General features: G+C 35.7%; 1 protein-coding gene and 1 pseudogene across 4 annotated transcripts in view; one reads left to right on the top strand and one right to left on the bottom strand.

Moving 5' to 3' along the window:
* The window catches only part of CEP350 (centrosomal protein 350), a 151,672-nt gene that overhangs the window by 15,531 nt on the left and 108,833 nt on the right, over window positions 1-27,308 (bottom strand). For all 4 annotated transcript variants that reach the window (XM_027612703.2, XM_027612706.2, XM_027612705.2 and 1 more), the window contains exons 28-36: window positions 26,148-26,347; window positions 20,204-20,415; window positions 16,765-16,909; window positions 11,866-12,026; window positions 8,971-9,107; window positions 6,224-6,306; window positions 3,021-5,020; window positions 1,769-2,176; window positions 1,525-1,671 (exon numbers count right to left, since the gene is read on the bottom strand). In XM_027612703.2, coding sequence (XP_027468504.2) covers window positions 1,525-1,671; window positions 1,769-2,176; window positions 3,021-5,020; window positions 6,224-6,306; window positions 8,971-9,107; window positions 11,866-12,026; window positions 16,765-16,909; window positions 20,204-20,415; window positions 26,148-26,347 — 3,493 coding nt within the window. The remainder of the gene's footprint in view (window positions 1-1,524; window positions 1,672-1,768; window positions 2,177-3,020; window positions 5,021-6,223; window positions 6,307-8,970; window positions 9,108-11,865; window positions 12,027-16,764; window positions 16,910-20,203; window positions 20,416-26,147; window positions 26,348-27,308) is intronic.
* On the top strand, window positions 21,101-21,603 carry LOC113933043 (annotated as a pseudogene).

The raw sequence follows: 27,308 nt of genomic DNA, 5'->3' as shown, positions 1-27,308 counted from the left end.
TATGAGTACAAAATATTTTCTAAAGCTCTCTATAGTGAATACTGTATTGTATATTTGAAAGTTGCTAAGAGAGCAGATCTTAAAATTTTTCATCATACAAAAAAATTTGTAACTATATGTGATGATGGATGTTAACTAGACTTGTGGTGATCTTTTCACAATATATACAAATATCGAATCATTATGTTGTACACCTGAAACTAATATAATGTTATATGTTAACTATATTTTAATAAAAAAAGACTAAATTGTTTAGGCAATGCCTCCACATTATATACCAGAATACTGTATATGTTCTTTACTGTATTTTAATAGTCCACATACACTCCTTGATGACTGTAAGAAAATACACCAGTAAGATGAGTACAGTTGACCCCTGAACAACATGGGTTTGAACTGCGTGGGTCCACTTATACATGGATTTTTTTCAATGAATACATAACAGTACCATAAATGTATTTTCTCTTAAGATTTTCTTAATAACATTTCTTTTCTCTAGCTTACTTTATTGTAAGAATACAGTATATAATACATATAACATACAAAATATGTGTTAACTACGTTATCTGTAAGCTTTCTGGTAGGCTATTAGTATCTAAAGATTTTCAGTTGAGTAGGGGGTTGGCATCCCTAACCGCTGACAGTGTTCAAGGATCGACTATAGTTGGAGGTATGCTATCTGCAGGAAAAATTAGCATTCTATAATCAAATAAAGTCTGGAAAACACAACTCCAGAGCCTTGCTACTCAGAGTGGTTCTAGGGTCAAGAGCATCCTCATCACTAAAGAGCCTGTTAAAAATGCAGACTCTCAGGTCCTACTCCAGACCTGTAACAATCTCCATTTTAACAAAATCCCCAGATGATTCATATTCAATGCATTACAGTTTGAGAGGTACTGCACTGGAAATATAACCTTTGCTATATTAAAGAAACATGTGAACAGGCAGAGATTTCCACCAATGTGACTGAAGTTTTGCTGGGAGTCACCGTAGCCTCAGGGCACTTAATCTTTTCAGAGGCTTCTTAGATAACAATATACTTTATATATCATATTACTATCTCACATACTTCAAAACCACATTACTAATTTGAAACCTGTAAAATCAAAGAGGAAAAGGTAACACCTGTCTTGGGCTGGCATGTTTGATAGATGACATGTTTTCAGGTGTACTTCTAGAATACCTATCTCTAAACTGCCAAAAATTTACCTAAAACTCCAATGAATCACAGTAACTTATCTATTTCCTAATTTTTTCTTAAGTATTATAAATTATGTATATATAGGAAATGACTGTTAAAATTATGCTTTGCAAAATCCTGAGGATTCAGGATTCCCTCTCCCCCATCCCTCCACTGCTCATGGTTTCTGTGACTCAACAAACATTTATTGAATACCCACTATGTGACAGGCCTCGGGGACAGAGGGTGAATAATACAGAAGAGTACCTGCTTTTATGGCATTTATAGATCTGCATAAATGAACAGCAAGTCAAAAAAGGAGATACTCTCTAGTTTGAGTTTACCTTGATTTCATCAAGGTTATTTGGATTTTTCACTCGTCGGAAATAACTGGAGTTGATTCTACATGGCTTCATCCAGACAGGTTGATTTAAGTTGGGATCCTCCGCAAATATTTCCTCAAAAATCTCTTTTGTTAAATCAAAAACCGCCTTGATAGAGAAAAATAAAACAAAACAAAATGGCTAAGAATCTGAATTTCAGACTAGAAAAATTTAAAAATTAAAATTATCCTTTCATGTTACATACCTGTTTGTAGACCCTTTTACTAGTGCTTTCTATATCTAGACCCTTACTAGCACAGCCAAGCAGTTTTGTAGGAATGCTGATGCTATGAAGATCATGACCTAATTCTTTCCATTTCCACAGTTCTTCTGCTGCATTATGTACAAGAATTTCTACTTCCTCTGTAGTATGTGGAACTGCCAATAGTGTTTCACATGGCTTCTGGGGAGCTCTTTTAGGTTCTGCCATTAAAGGTACAATGGTTTCTTCTGCCTTATTTTTGGGGATCTTGTGAGAAGAGCTCAAACCAAAGTCTTCATCAAACCAGTCTTGATCATCTCCTAACACACTCAGAAAATCCCGGCTGATCTCAAGTTCAGCAAGTCTCTTCGCAAGTTCTTCCTGCCCACTGGCACCAAATACTGGACTCTCCTACAGAAATGGAACCATTCAAATAGAGCACCATTTAGTGACCTCAGATCACTCATTTGTTTTTTTTTTTAAAGACAAAGCAAATATATTATTTGTATATTTATTATTTCTCTATAAGCAAAACAAAAACAATATGGTGGCTACTAATAAGCAATTTAAGAAAAAACTACCGTTTCCTATAATTATGCTTATATAAGCATTAAAATTGAATTTTTATAAAATGTTTATTGATTAGTTGTTTCTTTTTGAATCATCATTATTTTGTTTCTGAGGTACTCTCTTATCTGTGGGGTATGGAAATTGTATACAAAATTTCTCACCTTTCGTGATTACCTGGCTCAAGTTACTCAAAATCGTTACTTTTGTTCAACTGTCCATGGGCAACCTAAGTAAGTTGATGGTCTGAGTATATGTCATAGTGGATATATTTCAGTTTTACCAGAATCAACATCACAACTGGTAATATCTGCAGGGTAACTGAGTAGCTAGGTGGACAAATAATTTCATAGGCAAAAAAGGAACTGGATTGAGAACCACTGGAAAGCTCCATGGAATAAATCTGTTCAGTGAATCTGGAAGGGACTCTAACCTGTGGACAGCACACAAGGGCCATCAATCCAGCATAAAGCTGCTAGTGTTTGTGACAACCCTATAGTGACCACTCATGACATAACAGAGGACAATTATATTTCAGACAGAAAAACAGTGACAAGGCCTTTAAAAACTAGTACAGTGATTTTTATCTAATAAATAACATGTCACAAAAAACCTACCAGGAGCTACAGAATTAAAATGCACTACAAAGATAAGGTTAATTGACATTCTGTCTAGATAAAATACTTACAGGTCTGGGGCATATATCTGGTGAAGAAATCTCTTCTTTTTCATCTTCCAATTCAGACCTTAAGAAGCAACCTGGAACACCTGATGATTGCTCCTCATGATTTGGGGACAGGGCTTGGGGCGGTACTTTCTTTTGATCATCATCAAGAAGCTCCTGATTGCTAAGCTGGATTTTCTCATTCCTAGCTTTTTTGATTTCCTGTAGTTGACTGACCGTGTCCTTCACAAAGACTGTTAGTAAACTGTCTGTCAGTAAGCTGACTTTTTCTAGCTGTTGCTTTGACTTTTTTCCCTCACTTTGTGATGACCTCAGCTGGGCTTCCAATTGGTTCTTTTCTCTTGTTAAAAGATCCAGAAGTGGAGTAGAAAGCTTTTCCGACACCTCGGGATATAGGTTCTCTTCCTTTTCTATAAACTGCTGTTGCTTCTTTAACTCTTCAGAAAAGTTATTATCTAAAGTACCGCCTTCTACAGTAATGGAAACCTTTTCTGTGGCACCAGAAACAAGGTCTTTGTTTTCCTTTGAACAGATCAGTGAATCCACCGAAGACTGCTGGTGAACATGGGCTTCAAGTACTCCAGAAATGTCCTGAATGTCGTCTGTTTCTATTTTAAGGCTTCTATCAAGTGAGGCTTCTATACCGTGCATACTAGGTAGAGAGTTCTCATAAAAATATTCAACTGCATCCTTTTCTCTATCAAACTTGGAATCCGCTCTACCTTTTTGTTCTTGATTATAGTATTGATACTGTCCATCTGAGTAAGACTCTTCATCTTCATTTATGTCTACATAGTCATCAAAGTTTTCTGGAATGTGAGATATTTTTTGAGGAGGAGCAAAAATACCATGCTTCTCTTTGCACACAAAGTATACAATGCCGTCATACGTTCCATTGTTATTTCCTTCAGCTTTATCCAACTCCACTCCAGCCCAAAATCCTTTAGCAAAACTAGTCACACCTTTGAATCGAAGAGTTCCTGGCTGAACATTGCCAATCAACACCCTATCACCAATGTGGAAATCACGTAACTCATCTGCCACAGAAACTGAAACCAAGGAAGGGGACTCCGTAACTCCCTGTTCATGCTCTACATCACTGCGCTCCTTACTTTTCATAAGCTCAGTAGGGGACTTGAGTTCCAACAGCCTCTCAGAGTGGACACTGCTACGAACAGAAAGGCTTTTCTCACTGAGGCACTCACTGATTTCATCATCACTGCCAAAGCTAATGGCTCTACTTGTAGAGTGCCTGGTTGGCTGTGATTCGTCTCTGCAAGACTGAGAGTCTTTCCTGAGTGACAATAAAGATGACACCTCGAAGTCATCTTTGTACAATTCAGAGGAAACGTCCTTCTTGAAAGAAGACACTTCAAAATCAGAGTATGCTATCTCTTTAGGGGCAAAAAACTGTTCGAACAAAGACAAGTCCCTTTCCTTTATGTTCTTTTGTTCCTGAATGTCTTTTTCTGATTTGATGTTTGGACTATGATCCATATCTTGATCTGACTCTTTCTCTTTCAGCTCCTTTCTATGAAGATTTTCAATGGCTAATCTAACTAAGTCTTTCTGAACATTTACAGAATCTAAAGGAAGATCTTTCCTTGAAAGAATTTCAGACGAATCTCCCTGTTCCAGGTCTAGTTTCAGTAAGACGTCAGACTTCCTAGATTGTTTCGAATAGGCATCTTCAATCACACTCGCCTCCAGTTTTGTATCGTCTACTTCTTGTATTTCTGATTTTTGACTAGAGTCTTCTTCAACCTTGGTCTCTGACACATCCAGAATTCTATTAGGGGCATTCAATTCTTTGAGAAGAGGTAATGAAGGTACATTTTCTAGAGAATCTCCAGATTCTGCTCTGGTTCTCCTTGATGAGCTAAGAATTGGAGATGAAGTCTGAAAATGCTCTTCTGTTTGTCTATCCAATTCAATCACTCTCTTTGCATATGCAGATAAAGACCTTTCTGATACTGATCTCTCAGAACCTGCCAATGCAGCATCTTAAAGGAAAAGAAAAAAATCATTATCAAAATTATTTAATTACAATCTTTCAACTTCTAGAACCAAAGGCTAAATAAAAGCCAAGTCTTTATGAGGAAAAACTCTGGTCAATAACTATAACCTGTTTTGGTTACCACATAAGGTAAATTTTTCCTTTAAGAGAATATATTGTACCCACAATAACCAGAACATTTAGAATGACTGAAAATTTAAAGTTTGAAATAATTTCTTAAATGTTGTCTTAACTTATCAATTTCTTAAATGTCTTCACTTATAAAGTGAAGAAAAATGACTCTAAGTTTATGGAGACATTTGCATGATCATCCTCAAAGCCTGCAAAACCAGAACTGTACAATGGATATTACATACATATTTCATATAGAAAAACAATGAAGGAAGGACAAATATACTTCTATATATACTGCGAGAAGAATGAATTTTCCTGGGGACTTCAACTAAGCTCTCAAATGTAAAAAAAAAAAACACAAGAAAAAAGAAAACTATTTCTGCAAATATAGCATTTTAAAACAATTTATTTATTTGAGAGAGAGTGAGAGAACTCAAGTTGGGGGAGGGAAAGAGAGAGAGAGAGAGAGAGAGAGACAATCCTTAAGCAGACTTCCCACTGAGCACACAGCCCAATATGGGCCTCGATCCCAGGCACCCCAAATATAGCATTTTAAGAGCTAAAATTGCAGAAGAAAAAAAAAGATGTGATGAGCTAACAAAACAAGAATTAAAAGTTTTTAATTTAAATCTCTATTTTGTCATTGCTTGTAAGTAGGCTTTTTTATGCCTCAGTTTTATTTCCTCATTGAATTATACTTTATTTTCAGTAATTCTTACCTTTTTTGGATTAAGCTGAAAAAAATATATATGACCACTTAACCCTGAACAACGGTATAAGCTAAAAAATATATACTCAGTTATAAAATCTGGTTAATGATGCCAATGATACACTCAACCATTTTAATGTCTTTATGCTTCATTTTTTATCATAATTTGGGACAATACTTATTCACAAAATTTATATATAACCAATAAATCACTTTAGAATATCAAAGTAACTGACAGTTTCAATAATTATTATCTTTAAGAAATTTATTTTTTAATAAAAAAGCTAGAGAGGTAGAATTGTGTAGGCATTTGCATAAATCCTTAGTCTATTAGACACAGAACAATTATTTTTTCTATTTACATACCAACATGTTCAGCGATGGACTCCAATGATCCTCTGGAGCGTTCTGATTCTGTTAGTGATTTCCAGTTCTTTGCTGTTTCAGATCTGAAACAGAAAAATTAATGAGCAGAAATAAATGTACTGCTGATACTAAAGTAATTGGTAACAAAAAGCAGTCAAGTCTTAGACAACTACTTCTCCTTCACAGGAGGCACCCCACCCTGTCACTTTAATCAAGGCTATTCCTGGCCCTCATCACTCTCAGTAGATGATCTTGTTTCTTTTAGGAGAAAAACAGAGACCACCAGCATGAACTTTCTTACCACCAAACTTTCCACCTACAAATACATCTGTATTCATAGTCTTTCCTCCGGTCTGCAGGAAAGAAAAAGGGGTGTCTTTCACTCTTATTCAAAACTGATTATTTGAACCTCTTTCTTCCTAAAAACTCACACAGTCCCACATTAATGGTGCCCCTCAGTTATACATTCTCTTTTCTATAATCTTTAGTCCTTCAACCTGGAGATTTTTTCTCCCTTAGCTTGTATGTTATGTAAGCCTCAAAATTTTGCCCCTCAGTTCTTCATTCTTCCACAACCTGCTGTTGTCCTCTTTTATTCTTTAAGTTAACAGGAAGAGCTACATTCTTCATTTTCTTGCCTTCTCTTTATTTGTGAAGTCATAGTATTTGCCTTCTATTTCTCTCTTTATACTGCCTTTAAATGCTATTTTATCATATTTAGTACATGGCTCCCTTTTATTCTCTCTGAATGCGTATCTTCTTTGGGCAATGTTGTTATATTTGTGGTTTCAACCACCGTCCTTATGCTGATCATCCTCATATACCTCACCCTGATATCTTTCCTGGATAATTTCTGTTAGGTGAACTATGGACATCTCACAATTAGTATTCTAAAACCAAAACCATAAGCTCCCCACAAAAGAACATCTGATTTCCCATTTAGGTTAATGGAACTCTGACCCAACCAACTACTTAAGAGAAACCTGGGAGTCATTCTAGATTTCTCCTGCTTCACTATCTAGCACTTTAATTAGTCAAGCCTACTTCTTAAATATTTCCTTTTTAAGTATTTTTAAGGATAAATTTTTTTTTTTAAGTAAACTCTATCCCCAATGTGGGGCTCAAACTTGTGACCCTGAGATCAAGAGTTGCATGCTCTATTCACTGAGCCAGCCAGGTGCCGCTACTTCTTAAATATTTCTAAATTTATCTCCTATCTCTGTTCTTATTACCACTGATTATTTGAGGCCTGGCTTAGACTCCTGTTCTCCCTGCTTTTAAGCTTACTCTTTTCTATCTTTCTTTCATAGAGTAGTCAGAAAGATCTCTCTGAACACAAGTGTGATGGCGTCATTCTCTTGTTAAAATCTTCCAACAGCCTGATTAATAAAACTATAAACCCATTCAATAGTATATTATGTAGAAATCTAAAAATAAAATTTACAGTTTATAATATAGTGGAAATATATACATAAAATCTAAGCATAAGAAATCCTAAAAAGAAATATTGTTGACATTTGCAATTTTGGGGTAGTTGGGTATATAATTTAAACTTTTCTTTTTACTGTTTCCCTCAGTATAATAATAATAATAGTAACTAATACATAGTGCTAATTGTATGCTAAGCTCTGTTCTAAGTTAAGTCTTTTAACCCTCATAACAAGTTAATTAGTCAGGTGTTATTATAGGATATAAATCCCTATTAAAAAAAACCTGAAGCACAGAGAGATTAAATAACTTGCTCGACAAAGTTAAACAGCTAGCTGGTATTGAAACCAGGATTCAAACTCGGGTAATGTGAAATTAATTATAATGAGTCTACATTACTTTTGTGACCAAAAAAAAAAAAAATCCCTAAATATTTTCTTTAAAAACCTTCAAAGGCTTCACCTCTTCTGAAAAGGTAGAAACTACTAAGAATGAGTGAGTTCAAGGTTTCACAATTTGGTTTTTATTTTTCCAGTCTCTTCTAACTTTAGCGATGAACATCCTATTATGCTTAGTTTCTATAATATGCCAAGCTCCTTGCTGCTTTTGGTCATTCATGAGTGCCCTTCTCTCTGAAATGCCCCCAATTTCTCAGTCCCACTGTTTACCCCCTACTCATTGTTCAAAATTTATTTTAAATATTGCAACTTGACTTTTTAATACACTATCTTATATACTTGAATGTCATTACTTAATGTCTTCTGTATTTGCCTTAACTGTCTAGATAATATTCTATCCCGGGAAAGAACCATAATTTACTGGGCTAGTCACCCATTTTTGGACATAAAGATTGCTTCCAATGTGTTATATTAAGATAAAGGATGTTATGAGAAACATATTCATGCAAATTGAGACTTCTGGTAGCCCTTATTTTCTCAAGCTAGGTTTTCAGAAGCGGAATTACCGAGTCAAAAGTTACAGATTGTTTTTTTACTTTTGAAACACTGGCAAACTGCTTTTCAAAAGGTCTATATCAACTTACAATGCTACTATAGCAATACTGGTGGATACTATTTTCATTGCAATCACCAGATTTCAGAATTCAAAATATATTTTTAAATCTGTACCTTATTATACATGTGATTTGTGATTGTATCATACATAACAAATTAGTGAAAATAAAAATATTAACCAATATTTTTTACTTCTACAATTTCACAATTACTTAAAAGATAGCTCTACTAAAAGTCTTTCCTTAGGCTTTTCACAAACTTTTCTCAAACAAGGCAGAATATAGATAAGTTATCACAAATTTCTACCTGTGTAATGGAAGGGGCTTGATCTTGGGTTTTTCAGAAGCTGAGGAGAGCGTTTTAATCTGAGGCTTGGCTGTTGGTGATGTTTCCAAATCTCGGCTAAGCTCTGCTTCAGTTTTCTTAATGAATTCATCATATGACTAAGTTTAGAAAAATCAGAGGAGTCACTATACAGAATTTTTAAAAACTATTTTAAATAAGAAAATAGTATATTTTATGGTAAAATATTCAAATAGTAAAGAAGATGTAAAAATCTTTCTCCCAGTACCAGTGTCATTCCCCAGAGCGCTATCAATAGTTATTCATAGATCCTTCTTGAAATAGTCTCCATATAAGCAAGATGTGTAACTATAACCCTAAATCAATTAGGAAATGAGTCTCCACTCTACAGAAATTTAATGAAGCAATAATTCAGGCTCTGCCACATTAAGAAACTTTTTTAGCTGATCATGTAATTATTCTTTAAAGGCTGTCCTAATACTTTTTTGTTACTTTTAAGAAGTTTAGCCGTGATGCTGAGTTCAATGGCACCTTCTTGGGAGTACTAGGGAATACAAATCCTGAGGAAGAAGGAAGGGTGTGGTTAAGAATATGATGATTTCAGAATTACAAAAAATGCTATCAGCTGTTCTGTACCCATTATCACTAATGTGTAATTCTAATTTGGATGAAATCTAAGGGAAGCCCTTCATCTGTTATATTTTTTAATTTTCTGGCCTAAAATCCCACTTTTACCTCATTATCTGAGACTACAGCTGTTCTAACACTGTACGTTCAATACCTACTCAGTGTCTGGCCCCAAATAGGTTGTCAATAAATATTAAGACTGAATGAATGAACATATGGATGCTACTCAATTGCTACAGATCCCTAAAACTTGGGCTAAAATCCCTACTTTTACAACTTTCAGTATCCATATTACCTTCCTCTGGATTCTGATCTGAAAGCTATACTTACATGAATGTAGTTGTTTATTACATCTGTGATTAAATAAAATCCAAAAGATTTTATAAGAAATGCTATATTTTATGTATTTCTCCATCATATACTATAATTCTAAAACCTAAATACAGAACTTTCTTTTGTCTGTAAACCATTTAATAAAATGTTGAATGACATGGATTCTATGGCACTTCTCTAGAGGTCTTTCTGGCTGGCATATCCATTAATGAACAATTTTTGAGCAACGTTTTTCAATCTAAGCGTATTTCATTTAATTTTCAATGGCTCCTCATTACCTACACTAGTGCTTTTAAATCCTGGGCCCCACCCTAGACCAATTAATACCTCTGGGAGTGAGCCTGAATATTTGTATTTTTCAAAAAGCTCCTCAGTTAATTCTAATGTGTGGTGGTCAGGCTGAAGACTGTTGACTGGAAGTCCAAACTCATCAGTCTGATTCTAAGGTCCTGAACATGATCTTTATTTTTAAATAATTTAAATAAAGTATTGTTTCCCAATACGTTCCAACATGTTCTTGCCAGTATGGTCATTCTACCTTAGCCACTTTTCCTACTTCCAAACATCTGTGCAAGTTATAATCCCTGTTCTCATCTCTGTATCATGCACCTGTGTAAACGTCTATTTTCTCCACATCTGTTAACAGCCTATTTTCTATGTGGAAGACAGTGCAGTATAATGGTAAGGGTACAAAATTTAGAATTAGAGATACATTAAAACCCTAGCTTTACCATTTATGACTTGTGTGTCCCTGAGTATCATTAATCTCCCTCAAACTCAGTTTCCTCATCTATAAGACAGGGGCAGTAAAGCCATACCTTGTTGCTTGAGGATAAATGAAGAATATGTGTGAAGTAATTAGCTGAGTTCCTGGCATACAAATAGGCACCTAAATATCTGATGATTAAACTAATAAAGGTAGTTTATTAGTTTAATATTTGGTGTGACCACAACAAGGACCATTAAAAAGATAGAAATAATGGCTAAACATAACAAAAAGCTTTCTAACATTCAGAGAACCTAGAGCCTAACAATGAAACCAACTGCCTTGAAAATCTGAAATTTCCTATTAATGGAAGTGTTCAGGTAGAAGCTGAATGATCTTCTCTGGTGATGTCATAAGAAGGAATTCTTGTGAGAAGCAGGAAGTTTAGATTGATTCTATGATGAATGTAGCATTTTAGGAACACGAAGCTGGCAGAAGGTATGCAAGCAATAGGGAAGTAACCAGAGACAGGGACATTCAAGTGGCTATGCAGAGAGGTTATGAGGCTCCAAACAGCGTGATGGCGGTTGGAATGGAAAATGACAAGCAAGAAGATTTATAAAGAAAAGAATCAATGTGATCTGGTGACAGAATGGATAGGAGAAAACAGAATAAGGAAGCTATCAAAACCAGGCTTCCAGCCTGGGGTAGAATCAGGGAAGGCCGCTAGAGCTTGGGAGAAGAGTCAAGTTTACAATTATCATTTTGGAGCCATTCAAATAGTACAAAGAGTCACATTAATAAACTGTGTAGCAAGAAATATCACTCTGCTTAAAAAACAAGTTGTTTTTAAAAAGGCAGTAACAATTCCAATAGCTAGAATTATTGATCTTTTTTAAAAATAGAATTATTTATCTAATGATTCTTTGCTTCAGAGGGCATGGATATCAATCTTTCATAGGCTTAATCTTTCTTATTTAGAAAAAAACCCTTTATTTTAATACTTGATTTTAATATTTACTTAATACTTGACATTATAAGATTATTTTAATATTTAATGTTTTAAGCAAGAGTTTGGTTAGATAGCCTGAGATTTTTTAAAAAGAGGTTAAAATGTGGCACCAAACTAAGACTGAAAAATTCTAATCCATTACTTTATTAACATTAAAAACATTTTAGGCTTCACATATACATTAGCCTTGATAGTGAACCCACTTCCTCCTATGTCTAACCTCTAACTGTTTGATCAGACTGGCTTCTTGGGCTTTCAATCTTTCCTTCTGCCGTTTTCTCTGTTCCTTCTTCAGCTGGTCCACAACTGATTTCCTTTTCCGCAGCTCATCCTTTAGGGCTCTGATCCTACCTTCAATGTCACTTTGGTCAGATGTTGTTTCTGAAAGAGATACAAAATCTCTTATTTAATTTTAACTTACTTTAACTTTAAATTTGGGGCACCTGGGTGGCTCAGTTGGTTAAGTGTCTGACTCTTGATTTTGGCTCAGGTCATGATCTCAGGGTCCTGGTATTGAGACCTGCTTCAGGCTCCACACTCAGCAAGGAGTCTACTTGAGATTCTCTCTCTCTCCCCCTCTGTCCCAGCCCCTCTTCCTCCCTCTCAAATGAATAAATCTTTAAAAAAGAGAATTGTTAATTCAATAACTGATTATATTATTAATGAAAAGCAGCAATGTGATATTAAACTTAAAGTCAATCTAACATTTAAAATTAAGGAATCTGAGCTTTGAAAAAAATTTTTCAGTGATTTACATTCCCCTTCCTTTCCCCTAAATCTCTATTGGGCAGAGGGGGGGTCTCCACCTATTTATTTTCACTTTCTAATTGTACCATTTGAAATTGTAAATAAATCTCAAGGTACCCTGTCCTGGTGAGATAAGCAACTAGAAGTTGAAAAACTTTTAGGTTAGTAAAATTTAGACATTGTAAGGAATTATTTCCTGATGACAAGATAATCGTATTTATCTGTCCTTCCCCTTAGTTGTTAATAGTTTTTAAGTCATATTAAAATCAAACTGAAATTCTGTCTGTTGTTTTTAAAGTAGGCTCCATGCCCAACATGAAGCCCACTGTGGGACCTGATCACAACCATGAGATCAATACCTGAGCCGAGATCAAGAGTCGGATACTTAACTGAGTCACCCAGACACCCTGAAATTGTCATTTTATTTTTTTGAAGATTTATTTTAGAGAGAGAGTGTGTGTGTAAGTGGGGGGCGGGGCAGAGGGAGAGACAAAATCCCAAGCAGAGTCCCCCACTGAGTGCAGCGCCCAATCGCAGGGCTCGATCTCATGACCCTGAGATCATGACCTGAGTGAAAACCAAGAGTCTGATGCTTAACCAACTGAGCCACCCAGGCGCCCTGAAATTTTGTCATTTTAAACTGTGAATCATCAGATGATGTCTTAATACCACATAAAAGGAAAAGAGAGAAATTAAAAAGAAATATACTCTGCTGTAACCTTTCTTTAGAAGCTCTTAAAATATTTAAAATAACTGAAATGAAGCTAGTTAAATCTTAGTATCTTCCCAATAGTTCCCTATACATACAAACACACAAAGTAGGTGTCCAGTCATAGCAAAATCATGAAAAAGACATTTCATTATAATAAGTGCCACACACATGCTATGAAAATAGTATCATTTAAAGACGCTGCTTAGCGCAATCCTCTCGAGTCCCCTCCTTTCTCCGGAGCTTTGTACTATCACTTTGCCATCGCTCAATAAACCTTGCTTTGCTGCCTGCCAATCAATCAATCAATCAATCAATCAATATGATGCTTATTTCACTGCATGTGGAAATTGCATAGAATAAAAATGACTATTCCTCACACTTCCTCCTAAAATCACGCAATGGTATCATTTCCACACCCTAATGTTGAGTGAGACATTTAATAGCAATAAAAATACTATTACAATAGAAATACTATAGTATATAGATCTGAAGACTCAGATGTACACTACAACATTATACCATAAATAGCCAGGTGTTTTCCAGGTACTTCAGATTAAATTGCATAAGAATTAGTTAAGGAATTTATTTAAATGCAAAAGGATTATAGTCTTTTTTGATAGTGTGATCCAATATCTGGATTAGAAATAATGAAATCTAAGTTCCTGTCACTTCTATACCACTGACTTATGATACCTGAAGAAAGTTACACCCATCTTATACCAGCGGTAGCATGATACTGAGCCTTTAGCATGGGCAAAGCTCACTATTTACTGATCAACACTCATGAAATAACATAAAAATAAAGGCCATTTTCAACTCTGGATCTACTACTGGTAGTCAGTAAGGTGTCTGACCCCTACTGATTTCTAGAATTGATGGGAAGATTAAATAAGGTGAATAAAGCACACAGCAGAGCACCTCAACTACCATAAAAGCTCAGTAAATGGTGGTAGGATTCATAATCACAAAAGACCAACATTTTATGTGGCTATATTTTAGGTAATATATTTTTTGGTCTAAAACTAAAAATGGTGGTGGGGGGAGAGAGCAACTATCTCCCTTATTATTATTTTTTTAATTCCTGAAAAAATAATCAATTGATTTCAGGGTTAAAAGGTTCTGAACACTTAGTGGCAGGCTTTGTAGAGACTCGATGATTCTAGTATAATGATTGTGAGTAGGACTGCATGCAGGCTGACCTTTGAAGTATAATCCCATACCTTTGCATCTTCTAAAACTGTGCTTCTTTAGCTTGATAAGCTTTTATGTGCTTCCAAAACCTGAGCCATTACTTTGATAAAATTATATACAGGACGATTATAGTCCTGCAGACTTAGTTTCAACTTTGCCCCCCTCCCAAAATGATTATTTTAAATTAATATATTTTGAAAATTGCATATACCAGCAGTGATTATTCTAATAAAAATATTTATCATCTACGGTTGTGAAGATTTGACAGTGGATAATGAAAAACTTGGGAGTTTTTAGATGAAAGACGATGGAAAATGTTTCTACTTTTGAGTACTAAAGAAACCAAAAGTACACAAATGAAGGGTAGAAATTAAAGTCTATGAGCGTGAATGGAACTTTATATATATATATGTGATCAATTACAGTATTAGTGCATAGTACTTATCATTAGTAACATCTAAGAGAATCTCTAGATGAATTTATTGTCTTTATGGAATTCTCTCCTACAGGGATTTTTTGGGTAGTGGGGGAGAAAGAGGGGACAGGTAAACGATACTTCGTTTTTTTGAACACATCAAGATGGACAGAATACTCTAATCAAAAAATTAAGTTTCTGATTATTTGACACATGTGGCCTATATTAATTTGGCTGGTAACAAACTCTCCATCACTTAAGTGAGAAAGGCATTATACAACTCCACTACATTAAAACTGACCACAAACACTGCATATATGATGTCATCATTAATAGGTAGATGACATCTACAGTTTAAAAATCTCAGAGCTATTTCTCTAAAACTATTCTTACTTGAATTATGTTTTATCAATAAAACAGTATCTTATTAACATTATCATTAATCCTTGGTCTGTAACTCAGGCAAGGATGGTTACGATATTATTCCATGAAACAGATGGAAAAGATTATCCAATATGGAAAAGAAACTTGGAGAAAGTCACTAGTAAGTAAGAAAGACAAGATAAGAATTCATGTTTCCAAGTATCAAGTTTGTGTCTATTGACATGTTACTCCACTGGCTGTAACTTTTCACCAGAGTACGTGAAAGCAAATATATAAAATAATAATAATTTTCAACAAATAAATATGGTAGACAACATTCTTCAACTGGGTTGACCTAGTAATTCCATTTCTAAGAATTTATTCTTACTGAAATATTCGTCAAGAATATATACATGAAGATGTTCACTAGAGCATTATTGGCTATTTTGAGAAAATCTAAATAATCATCACTAGGGAAGTGGTTAAATAAGTTATGGTATTATCTACTCTTTGAAATATTATACAGTTATTCAAAGAAAAAGAGTGATTTATAAATATGGGTGAGACAAATAATAAGAGACTCTTAATCTCAGGAAACAAACTGAGGGTTGCTGGAGTGGAGGGGGGTGGGAGGGATGGGGTGGCTGGGTGATGGACATGTGCTATGGTGAGCGCTGTGAATTGTGTAAGACTGATGAATCATAGACCTGTACCCCTGAAACAAAAATACAAATTATATGTTAATAAAAAATAAAATAAAATAGAATAAATATGGGTGTGGGAAAATCCCATGATTTACTATCGTTTGAAACACCGAAAACAGGGGGTACAGAAAAGGATCAAAGACCAAAATATGAATAATATTTTCATTTTTTCTATTAAATTTCTACTCTCAAATGCAAACTAAAAATGAGCTCAAAAGGCATACACTCAATACAGTACTAATTACCCGTGGAACCCTACATAAACTGAGCACTCCCTATACATGTATGTTTCCCTAGATCAAATCTTGTAGATTGAAGTCTTATAGAATAGAGGCTATTCATTCTTTCACAGTTTAATAGCACAGAGTTTTATAGTAGCATAGAGATTACAGGAAAATGTCCCCCACTGCCATTTGCAGTCTATTCTCTACCTTTCCTCCTTTGAAACTTACACTATCTTGCACTACCTCTTCCTATCTCTCCTCATGGTCATCATTAATTCATTCAAGAAACATTTAATAAGTACCTGCCATTTGCAATGCAAAGTACTTGCTAGGTTCTGGTGCCACAACTGTTATCAAGGTACAGACACTCCTTTCCAGGAGTCTACATGCTAGTAAGGGAGACCCACTGGGTAAAGTCTGGTTACAATTTATATGCTGTCTGGTATAACAAGTTGAAGCACAGAGCGCTATGGGAACACATAAGCAGTATCTGGCACATAGAAAAAAAATTCAACAAATGTCTGATAAATAAAAGACTGCCCATTAGCAACCCAAGAATATAACCGTTTGTCATATTTTGTATAATAAGGGAAATAATTATTCCCAATGAAAAGCAATGAAATGTGATTTAATCTTGACAAGCAAAAAGCCTTTACAAATGCAACAAAGGATAACATTATACTAACAGGTGGATAGACAAAGCTTATTAAAGAGGAATTCAAATATAATACAAAGAAAACTAACTCCTTGTTATTAGTCTTACCTGACTGTGTCATAGATAATGACTCATCAGACCAACTGTAACAGTGTTGATGGGATTTGACAGGCAGACGATACTGTCCTCCAGTCCCATGACTTCCTTTGCTAGACTCCTGCTTTGACACGGATGTGCAGCTTTTGGGAGGTGACTGTTCAAACAGAAAACCAAGTGGGAACTGTTTTGTGATACATTTGTAAAATCTATTTAACATTTGAGATACCAAGCGGTTAAAGATAATATTTATGAAGAGTTTTAAGTAACTCTGTGACATGAAAAGTAAAAACAGTATAAATTATACAAAGGGTAAGACCTCAAGTTTTTTTTAAAGTTACAGAAAAAAACTTATAAAGAAGCATGCTTTTTAAAAATGTTTATAATAAAGTAGGAGTGGCTACTGTTTAAGTGATATTTACCCTCTTATTTTTTTTAATTAAAAAAATTCTGAACGTGGTGCTGGTATCTTTTCAACATAGTAATTTAATTTCTTTCAGATATACACCCAGAAGTGGAGTTGCTGGATCATATGGTAGTTCTCCATTGAAAGATAAATGGATAAAGAAAATGTGGTGTATGTACCCATGTGCATGCGTGTGCACACACACACGTGGGAATACTATTCAACCATAAAGAAGGAAGGAAATCCTGCCATTTGCAACATGGATAGACCTTGAGGGCACTGTACTAGGAGAAATAAGTCAGACAGAGAAAGACAAATACTGTATGATCTTACTTATATGTAGAATCTAATAAAAAAAAAAAACAACCAAACTCACAGAAGAAGAGATCAGATTTGTGGTTACCAGAGGTGGGGGGAATTGGGTGAAGGTGGGCAAAGGTACAAACTTCCAGTTATAAGATAGATAAGTCCTAGGGATGTAATGTACAATGTGATGACTATAGTTAACATTGCTGTATGGTACATGTGAAAATTGCTAAGAGAGGAGCATAAACATTCTCATTATAAAGAAAAAGACTTCTTGGTTACTTTATGAAGTGAGGGATTTCAACTAAACTTACTGTAATAAGTATTTCACAATATATACATGTCAAGCCATTATGCTGTACACCTTAAACTTCTACAGTGCTGTGTATCAATTATATCTCAATAAAACTGAAAAAAAACTTTAAAAGTACTAAAAATGTACTAGTTTTGTGGAAAGAAGGAAAAAAGAGAGGGAAGAAAAGAGAGCATAAGAAGACTGTCCACAAGACAGTATTACAAAGGATGTAATTTCTACCCTGACATCAGGTGGAAGTGAGAATGCCTACTTTGATATCTAGCTATCATCACTTTTTTTTTTTTAAAGATTTTATTTATTTATTCATGAGAGGCAGAGAGAGAGAGAGAGAGAGAGAGAGAGAGGCAGAGGGAGAAGCAGGCTCCCAAGGAGCAGGGAGCCTGATGCGGAACTCGATCCCAGGACCCTGGGATCATGACCTGAGCCGAAAGCAGATGCTTAACCATCTGAGCCACCCAGGTGCCCCTATCATCACTTCTTATATCTGTGAATTTGGGCAAGTTTCCTAGCCTGCAGAGCTTCAGAATGGGGCTTAACACAGTATCTACAGAATTGTTGTGAGGATAATCCACATAAGGCATTTAGCATTATTAGCTGACACGTGGTAAGTAAGCACTCAATAAATATTAGTTTTTATTATAAAAGCCACTTTAAGACATCTAGTTTTATTTCTTTGACATATTTTCTTGTGAGGAAGAAAACTAATTTTTAGAGTTTGATCAGGTGATGGCTATTCTGAATCTCAATAACAATGCTAGGTATGATCTAATCAATTCACAGGAAGTAATAATAAGATTGTGTCAAAAAACATAGTTTGGTTGTAAATTCCATGCTACAATTATGTATACAACCCTATTTTCACATAATAACTAAGAGTTTGCTAACATGATAATTTAATTAGAAGCCTTTTATAATCTAAAACCTCTGTTTTCAGGTATGCGCCCAAGGCATTGGAATATTTTGCAACACAGCCCAGAATAGATTCTTCATTAGATCATTGTTTAAAAAATGTCTTCCCCGCAAATCTTTCAGGTGCCATAACACACATGAATCTGACTGATTTTTCAATAGGGGAAATGCAATTCATTCTTCATATCCACAATAAAATAAAGACTCTACCAAAGGATATTCCATTCTGAATTTAAGGATATTCCTTTTTTTAGACAGAGACTTTAACAAAGTTTCTGTTCACATAATATTTAATATTATGCTAACTCCTTTATATACTTTATAAAATCAAATTTCAAAAGAAAAACAGTTAAGTTTCTAGCTTAAGTTTTTATCAGATAGGTTTTTTTTAAATAAAGTATAGAATTAAGGGCAATGTGGAAAACCTTATTCTAATAGTGACCATTATTCTAATTTAGAGTCAATAACCATTTCAGATCTGCTTTAAAGAGATGAAACCACTACTTTTATTCTGATTTATAAGGGCAGTTATTAACTAAATTATAGATAGGCACAATGGTATTACAGTTTAAGATCTTGTTTCTATTACATGACAGAATACAGATTTTAATAAGAACTTGTATTGTTCCTACATATTATCTTTAAATTAAACTTCAATTATCGTTTTTTAAAAGTTTTATTTATTTAAGTAATCTCTACACCCTACATGGGGCTCGAACTCATGACCCTGAGATCAAGAGTTACGTGTTCTAGGGCGCCTGGGTGGCTCAGTTGGTTAAGCGACTGCCTTTGGCTCAGGTCATGATCCTGGAGTCCCGGGATCGAGTCCCGCATCGGGCTCCCTGCTCAGCAGTGAGTCTGCTTCTCCCTCAGACCCTCCCCACTCTCATGCTCTATCTCATTCTCTCTCAAATAAATAAAATCTTAAAAAAAAAAAGAGTCATGTGTTCTACTGCTGAGCAAGCCAGGTGCCCCAACCTTAAATTATCTTTTAAAGATTTTAGAAGTTCCTGGGGCACTTGGGTCGCTCAGTTGGTTAAGCGTCTGCCTTCGGCTCACGCTTCGGCTCAGGTTGTGATTCCAGGGTCCTGGGATGGAGCCCCATGTTGGGCTCCCTGCTCAGTGGGGAGTCTGCTTCTCCCTCTCCCTCTGCTGCTCCCCACCCCCTACTTGTGCTCTCTCTCTCTCTCACTCTCTGTCAAATAAATAAGTAAAAATCTTAAAAGATTTTAGAAGTTCCTATTCCCTCAATATTAATAGACTTAATAATATATAATGTTATAACTGCCACTAAAGCTAAAATTCATATACTCATAAATCTTTAGAATTCAATGAAAATCTTTACTCCTGTTCAAATGTCATATACTGTATGTTACAGGTATGGGCGATAGTCAACACTGTCATGAACTGCAAGAATATAACTGCTAAAAAAAAGAAAACAACTGTTAATAATATACCTTTTAGACAGGCTTTTGTCCAAAGAAGTTTTAAGGGATAAATAGATATTAACTTACATGTTTACTAGGAGAGGTAGAAGATTCCAGTTCTTGTGAAAAAACCATTTCTTCAGTAAGTACACTATGATCTGGACTCCCTGGCTGCTCCTGAGCTACAGACTCAGATGGTATATATCCAACAGCAGGGCTGCCCAATTCTTCTGGAATAGAGCTTTCACTGTGTAGGTGAGAGTAGGAAGGTAGTGGAGATTCTGCTTCACTTGCTATTTCTATAGAGAGAGTGAAAACAAGAAAAAGTCCACAATCTTGGTCAAAAGAAATGTTCAACTGTTACACTTTACATTTGCTTTTGCATAATTTCACTTGTTGCATTTAGATATAATTTTTAATCCCATCACTTAATGAATCACATCACTATAAAGTCTGTTAGCCTAAGAATTTTGGCTGATGCAAACTGAGAGAAGGGCTTAGTTTGAAAGGAGAGAAATTGTTTTACATTTTAAAAAATATCTTTAATGTCTGGCTTAACAGAAGACAGCTGGATTCTCCTATCTGCTTCTGTCTGCAATCTGTGGCTATATGTTGTTTTGGTCAAAGCATATGCTGAAAATCTGGCCTCACAAAGCATATATGTAATTAGAAAGGGAAGAGTATTCCAATAGTCTTTACAGATAATTGTGGATATTCTTTTTTGATGTTACACCAAAACTTGACAATCGGTAGTTTCTTACATGTTAGCTGTAATGTGGAATTTGAAGTCATATCAATAAACTTTTTGTGATCTGTTACATTACAATCCTTTGGTCAACTCTGCAATCTGTTACATTACAATCCTTTGGTCAATGGATTTTTTTACTCATGCATGATTTTCTAAATCATCACCGGTCATTTGGAAGACACTGGTTCACTGAGTTATGAAGATCTTCCCAATGTTGACATATTTCATCATACAATATGAAAAGAGGATTCTGGGCCGAATCTCGGACTTCTAGATGCCGAGCTGCTCTGCGAGTAACCATGGCGTGTGGAAGCCAGAGCCGCACCTCCGGCCAGCTGGGCACCTCAGATGAGAGCTGCGCCTAGAGCAGTGCCAGCAGCGGCTCCAGCAGCTGCTGTCAGCTCACCTGCTGCTGTGCCCCAGCAGCCAGGTCTCATGGCCCAGATGGCAACCGCTGCAGCTGGCGTGGCTGTGGGCTCTGCTGTTGGGCACTGGATGGGCCATGCCATCACTGGGGGCTTCAGTGGAGGAAGTAATGCTGAGCCTTCAAGGCCTGACCACTTACCAGGAGCCTCAGGGAACCCAGCCAGCATACCTGCAGCAGCAGCAGCAGTCTGGACCATGCCACTAGGAGATGAAACAGTTTCTGGAGTGTGCCCAGAACCAGGGTGACCTGAAGCTTTGTGAAGGTTTCAGCGAGGTGCTGAAACAGTGCAGATGGGCAAAAGGATTAGCCTAATCAAGAAGTTCAAACTGAAGATATGGAAAATCATCTCTCATGACCAGGTTAATTTAGCATAAAAATATATTTAACAGTGAATATATAAAGTATGAAACCACCTGTTAAACCTCTGCTTCATCATTAAATACAGCTTTCTTCAGAACCAGAATGAAAAAGGGTGTTCTTACTATATAGAAGTTCATTGAGATGGTCTGAATTTGGGGCTGGGCAGATGTTTGTGTGCCTCCTTAAATCACCTTTTGCAATGTTCTCATTTGTGAATTAATTAGAATAGTGATTTTCTCCCTGCCCCCTCCTGCCCAAAAGAAAGATGACTCTGATTAATATCATCACCTATCATATCAGGAAAGTCTTTTAAGTACTGGAAAGCGGTCCAGCTCACAATGGGGAAAATAGCATTTCTAATCCTAAACTTTCACTTGAAACCTTAAATTTTATCACTCACAATAATGTCACTTGTTCTCCTTCAAGAGTCAGAGTTGCTTCATTTATTTCTGAAAAACTGCTTGCCAATATTTAAGTAATCATGGTTTTTAGTCATTTAAGTAAAAATGGTACTCCATAAAAAATGGCTAATTCAGCTTACAATTTAAATCACTGCATTAAGTGCTTTTCTTCAAGGCAACCACTGTCCTTAGGCACATGCAAATGCTTTATGCGTATTTCCTATTTTGTCACACAAAATATTTAAAGATATACACTCAAAGGTTGAGATTCAACAAAATTCGTATTTGTAAGTGCTTATTTAAGGACATTCTTACATAAAACTGGCATGTTAGCATTAGTGCAAAGTGGTGAGGAACACAATGACTCCTAACAGTTTGGCACCACTGCCTAGATTCAAGCTAAGGCTTCAGCAAGTTTACCCACCATTATATTTGCTACATCAGTGTAATGTCAACACAGTGAAAAAGGCAAACAACATGTTAGTATTATTATAAAAACAATTTTGACCTCCCAGACCCCCTGAAAAGATCTCAGAGACTCCCCCAGGGTTTCATGGGCCATACTTTAAGAACCACTGCTCTAGGATTCATACCTGGGATTGGAACCACTAAATTGCAGGATATGTGTACCTCACTTTTATTCTTTTATCAATTGTTTTTTTAATTTTTATTTATTTGTCTTGAGAGCGAGCAAGCATAAGCACAAGAGGGGGTAGGGGCAGAGAGAGAATCTTAAGCAGGCTCGCCCGATGTATGGCTTGATCTTACAACCCTGAGATCATGACCTGAGCCAAAATCAAAATCAAGAGTTGGAGGCTCAACCGACTAAGCCACCCAGGCGGCCCTTGATTATTTTTAATGCCTCTTTTTTCAACCTGTTTTCAAACTAGGTTTAACAATTAATATACCAGCAGTTCCTTGTTCTACCTACATACCAACAGGTTTGATGGATATTGTGAAAGGGCTGAATGATGGCCCTAAAAAAGATATGTCCGTGTCTTAACCCCCAGAACCTATGAATGTAATCTTATTTTGAAAAAATGTCCTTGCAGATGTAATTAAGGATCTCATGATGGGGGGTGCCTGGGTGGCTCAGTTGGTTAGGTGTCTGACTCTTGATTTCGGCTCAGGTCATGATCTCAGGGTTGTGGGATTGACCCCCGCACTGGGCTCTGTGCTTAGCTCAGAGTCGGCTTGGGATTCTCCCTCTGGAACCCCCACACCCCACCCCCACCACCTCCTGTTCACAAGCTTGTATGCGTACGTATTCTCTCTCTCTGAAATAAATAAAATCTTTTTAAAACAATGGAAGGGTGTGCCTAGGTGGCTCAGTTGGTTAAGTGACTGCCTTTGCTCAGGTCATGATCCCAGAATCCTGGGATCGAGTCCCACATCGGGATCCTGGCTCAGTGGGGAGCCTGCTTCTCCCTCTGACCCTCTCCCCTCTCATGCTGTTTCTCTCTCTCTAATAAATAATAAAATCTTAAAAAAAAATAAAATGAATCACAGACCTATACCTCTGAAACAAATAATACATTATATGTTAAAAAAAAAAAAGAAGATAGTAGGAAGGGAAAAATGAAGGGGGGGGAATTGGAGGGGGAGATGAACCATGAGAGACTATGGACTCTGAGAAACAAACTGAAGGTTCTAGAGGGAGAGGGTGGGGGGATGGGTTAGCCTGGTGATGGGTATTAAAGAGGGCACGTACTGCACGGAGCACTGGGTGTTACACGCAAACAATGAATCATGGAACACTACATCAAAAACTAATGATGTAACATATGGTGATTAACATGATAAAAAAATAAATAAAACAATGGAAGGATCTCATGACAAGATCATCCTGGATTATCTGGGTAGGCCCTAAATCCACTGACAAGTTTCCTTATGAGACAAAAAAAGAGGAGCAGACATGGAGGAGAGACAGTGCGAGACTGGAGTTAGGCAGACATAGGAACACCTATATTACAGCCACCACAAGCTCGAAGAAGGAAGAATTGTTTCCTGGAATCTTCAGAGGGAGCACAGTACTGCCAACACCTTGCTTTTGTATTTCTGCCCTCCAGAAATGAGAGAATAAAACATTTTTTTAAGCTACCAAATTTGTAGAAATTTGTAACAGCAGCCCTAGGAAATGAATACAGGTATGAAACAATATTTCTTTATGGTTTTAATGCCCTGATTACTAACAAAGTTGATCATCTTTTCAGATGTTTGTTGATAATTTGTAGTTCTTCATTTATGAATTATCTGCTCTTTTGCCCATTTTTTAAAATGTGTTTGTCATTTTATTTTTGATTCATAGGAGTTGCTTGCATATTCTTTTTTTTTTTTTTTTAAAGATTTTATTTATTTATTTGAGAGAGAGAGAATGAGAGACAGAGGGCATGAGAGGGAAGAGGGCCAGAGGGAGAAGCAGATTCCCCGCTGAGCAGGGAGCCCGATGTGGGACTCGATCCCGGGACTCCAGGATCATGACCTGAGCTGAAGGCAGTCACTCAACCAACTGAGCCACCCAGGCGCCTGAGTTGCTTGCATATTCTTATACTATTCCTTTGACAGTCATATGTGTTGCAAATATCCTCTTTTATTTTGTTGTTTTACTTTTTTTATGGTGTATTAATGAACAGAAATTCTTAATTTATTGAGTCAAATTTATATATCTTTCCCTTTATGGTTTTGCTTTGTATAACATCTTAAAGAAATCTTTCCCTCCCCTTGATGTCATATAGATATTCTCTTCCATGGTCCTCTAAAAGTTCTATAATTCTAATTTTTAGATTTAAGCCTTTTTTTTTTTTTAACCATTTAGCTGAGTCTTTTTAGATTGTCAATGTAGGAATCCAATTCATTTTTCCCTGCCCCCAAAATTTATTGGAGAGTCTCTCCTTTCGTCACTGCTCTGTAAAGTTACCTGTGTCAGAAGTCAACTTTCTCATACATGCAAGGGTCTTTTTCTGTGCTGTTTCATAGTCTATTTGTCTATCTCTGTGCAAATAATCCCATTTTAATTATACACTTTTACAAGTTTTGATATCTACTAAAGTAAGTTCTCCATTTTGTGGTTCTTCTTTAGCAGCGTCTTTGCTTTTTGGTCCTTTGTTCTTTCATATAAATTTTAAAATGAGCTTGTCAAACTTATGAAGAAATCTTGCTGGGTTTCTGATATAAATTGTCTTGAATCTATAAATAAATTCAAGCAGAATTAACATCTTTATGACACTGAATCTGTGAGTATGGAAAAGCTTTCTATATATTTTGGTCTTCTCTAATGTTTCCTAATACAATTCTACACTTTTCTCCATAAAGATCTTGCATATTTTTAAATTTATTCCTAGTACTTCATATTTTTTATTTCTATGATAAATAGTATCTCTTTTAAAAATTAGATTTTCTAACCAATTTCTGCTGCTCTATAGACATGTAATTGAATTTTGTTTATGAATTTTATATCCAGCAACTATGAAACTCACTTGTTAATTCTAATAACTGACATGTAAATGTGGGATTTTCTATGTGCACAGCTTTAAAATCTGTAATAATGAGTTTTGCTTCTTCCTTTCCCTCCGTAGGTGAAAATAAAAGCATTTGTCTTATTTCCAAATTCAAAGGGAAAGTTTTCTATGTTTTATCACTAAGTATGGTACCTTATTGTAGGTTTGGTTTTTCATTTCTGTTAATAGATATCTAGATCAGGTAAACAAAGCTCCCTTCTATTGCTACTTTATCTGAAATTTGTTTTATTACAAATGCTTTCTGGATTTTATCAAGTACCTTTTCTAAATCCATCGAGATGTCACGCAATTTTTCTCCTTTAGTCTGTTTAAGTAATATGCCACACAATCGATTTTTTAGAATGTGTTAAATCCTACTTGGTCATGGAATAACCCATTTTCATTTCATGGAATTTACCTATTTCTTCTAAGTTTTCAAGTATATTAGCAGAAAGTTATTCACAATATTCTCATATTTCCAATGCTGGTGGCATTTGCAATTGTATCGCCTTCTTCACACTTAAAATATAATGAAGTAAATCTTCCAGTTATCTCAGGCTTTGGTTTGTAGTCTGAACAGAGTTTTAGTATTTATTACCTTTCTGTTCTGTTCTCTCATCCTCAAGTTCTTTCTTCGGAGTTTTAGGTTTTATTAATTCTTTGTCCCAGGCAGCCAAAGCTTGTTTTTCCATTTGACGAATTTCGGCTTCCTCAGCATCCAAACGTCGCTTCCACTCGAGCAGCTCCTCTGCATGTTGTCGCCGTTGCATTAGTTTTTGCTCTCGCTTTGTAAGAAACCTATGGTCACACCATGAAGAACAGTCAAAGAACAAATCTAGGGGCAGAAATCACTCTGAGAGCTCTACCACTCATTGCCTTATCAATAAGCTGTGTAAAAACAGGACATTCATACTACTCCTTTGAAAAAACTTTGAAATAACAGAAGCTTTGATGAGTCAACATATTTAGAAAATGAAAGAATTTATGTTTTACTTGTGATTGTTTGTAAAGACAAATTCAGAAAAGAAAATTTCAGAATATCTGGACACCCATGGCTGATAATACTTAACTTACATAGTCACTTCACATAGGTGATTCTCTTTTGTAACAGAAGATATAAGGAATTTATTCTGAAGGTTCAGACTAGAAACACACAAACCCAAACCCAAAACAACAAAGACCAAAACAACAACAAAAAACAAATCTCAAAGCCCCCAAACAAGCAAGCAAACAAAAAAGATATGTTCATGTTCCTTTTTGACTTTTACTTTCAAATTCAGTCTGTTTTTATTTCAGGTATCACTACACCACTCTTTGGTTCCCACTGCCTAAGAGATGCAATGGGAGGTGATAATTATGGAGAGAACACTGAGCACCACAGTCAGATGCCTTTTGCATATAAACATAACTAATTATTTACTTATGTAAAAGGATACAACAAATACCTCAAATTTCTCAATTTAATCCAATTTCTGAAATTAAATAGCCCAATATATCTTAGCTCAAAGGGTTAAGAGAAATTACTGATTTAGGAAAAAGTTATCTTAAAAAGCTATTACTAAACTCTCCTCATATGTAGATGCCAAAGCTAAATAAAAGGTGGGCTGCTCATATTATTGGTGTTAGATCTGTACTGATGGCTAATCAACAAAAATGCATTCACACATCCAACAAACACTTAATAAAAAGCACAAAAACTGTCATTCCACTTCTTGAACAATCAGCATATCAAATTAATGTGGAAACAAAAATAATTTAT

Source organism: Zalophus californianus, chromosome 10 (assembly GCF_009762305.2).
Source record: "Zalophus californianus isolate mZalCal1 chromosome 10, mZalCal1.pri.v2, whole genome shotgun sequence".
Taxonomy (NCBI): domain Eukaryota; kingdom Metazoa; phylum Chordata; class Mammalia; order Carnivora; family Otariidae; genus Zalophus; species Zalophus californianus.
This window is presented reverse-complemented; position numbering and strand designations above follow the sequence as displayed.